Consider the following 1,866-nt stretch of genomic DNA (forward strand, 5'->3'; position numbering starts at 1 on the left):
CTGGCACAGGGTGCCCAGAGCAGCTGTGGCTGCCCCTGGATCCCTGGAAGTGCCCAAGGCCAGGTTGGATGGGGCTTGTGGCAAGCTGGGATAGTGGGACTGAATGAGCTGTAAGGTGCCTTCCAACCTAAACCATTCTGGGATTCATTCCATGGTTCTCTGAAATACCAGGATAGGGAGAACCTCGGCCCAGCTCTGCCCTCTGTGCCAGGCTTAGTGCCCATGAACAGCAGTGCCTGAGAGTGGGGCCACTTGTCCCCATCATCAGGGACATGCCCTAACTCTGACAATGGGACAGGCAGATGTGGGTGCCTGCAAAGACTGGCCACCAACAGCAGCACCATTTTTTAGTCTAAAATTCCCTTTATTTACAGCCTCCCTCAGAAAACAGAGGAGAAGGAGGAAAGAAAGAGGGTGAGAGACTAAGATAAAGTAAGAGGAGGAGAATGTACTCCCTGAGATCTTCTGCCTCTACACTGAGGGTCCCCAGGGAAAGGACCCCTCTTGTTCCCAGATCTGTCTTGTTATCTACTCATCCATCTTGCCACGTATTCTGGGATCATTTCCAAGGGTCAAAATAAATGGCTGTGATTTATGCAATATAGGTCAGGACCTATTTAACAGCTTACAAAGAAGCCCCCCCTCCTCCCCATTCTCCCTCTGGCTCTTGGTGATGAGAAAATAGGTCACAGGCAGGCAGTGGGGGGGATTAATCATTTCTTCCGGCAACTGCTGGGAAAAATATTTTCAGTTCCATTTAATCATAAAGCTTTTTAATTAGTTAGTTTGCAATTTATAATGTATAGTTTATAAGCTCTTGTGCAAGGGGGCAGATTCCTGGAAGGAGAAGTCTCCTGCTCCCCATCTCCTCTGGGCTGTACAGATGAAGGTCAGCCTGGCACCAACCTTCACGTGGTCCTCAGGTCTCTGAGGAGCCACTGGTGGGATGGACACCCTGGCACAGTGCAGGCTGGAATCCCTCTGCTTGCCTGGACAGGGAGGTTATGGAAGGAGCAGGTTTGAGATGCCAAACTCACCTTTGGTGCAAATGCACCCACGGACAGAACTCCAGAAAATCTCCAATGCTGGACACCCACTGAGTGTGCTCCAGCCTGGGACTGCATGTTCCCTGTCATTCCCACTTCCTACTGATGCCCCAGTACACAAAAAGGGAAAAAACAGACCCTGGACCTTGGGTGCCCTGCTCTCCCTGCAATGAGTCCACTTGCCACCAGCTCTGTGGAGGTGACAGGAGAAGCTCATGAATGACCAGCAGATTTTCTACACTTGGGTCACTGGAACCATCACTGGACCCCAAGGACTGATGGCCACTGTCAGCGACGTGTCACCCAAATGCAGCAGGAGAAGTCTCCTACTGACCAACCACTGTATGCCCTTCAGTGAAGCTCTGCAGCCCCTCCTCTCCCCAAAAGCTGTGGGTGACCCCTGCCAAGGGCCCTCAGTACCTTCTCGTAATACTGCAGCTCATAGTCCAGGATGACTCCATTGGGCTGGTCGGGCTGGGACCAGGACAGGGTGATGCTGTCCACGGTGCGGCTCACCTGGTGCATGATGGACACAGCAGAGGGGGCTGGAAGAGAGAGACAGGACAGGGGGACAGTCAGACACCTGCACAGGTAGAATCCTTCCCAGGGCAGGTGGGTTATTGCTGTTTGGAGCTCTGGAATTCACTTCTTGCACTGGGAGAGCTGTCCAGGGATCAGGAGATCCTGGATTTTGCTGTTTGTAGAGAGCAGTGAGAGGAGCAAACAAATGGTAGTTAGAAAACATGTAGGACAGTGTCGCCCTGAAAACTCAGCTTCTGAGCTTGCTGACATGGTTTTCTAAGGACTTTCCCAGGACAGT

The 1,866-nt window shown here is 52.0% G+C and overlaps 1 protein-coding gene across 5 annotated transcripts in view; it reads right to left on the minus strand.

The window, feature by feature from the left end:
• Window positions 1-1,866, minus strand: part of EPHB2 (EPH receptor B2) — a 133,746-nt gene that overhangs the window by 29,069 nt on the left and 102,811 nt on the right. For 4 of the 5 annotated variants that reach the window (XM_015648426.3, XM_015648423.3, XM_015648425.3 and 1 more), the window contains exon 6: window positions 1,467-1,591. In XM_015648426.3, the coding sequence (XP_015503912.1) occupies window positions 1,467-1,591 (125 nt within the window). Of the gene's footprint in view, window positions 1-710; window positions 990-1,466; window positions 1,592-1,866 lie in introns of those variants that run through there. The other variant, XM_033519253.1, reaches the window with a different exon arrangement.

This window comes from Parus major, chromosome 21 (genome assembly GCF_001522545.3).
Source record: "Parus major isolate Abel chromosome 21, Parus_major1.1, whole genome shotgun sequence".
Classification (NCBI taxonomy): domain Eukaryota; kingdom Metazoa; phylum Chordata; class Aves; order Passeriformes; family Paridae; genus Parus; species Parus major.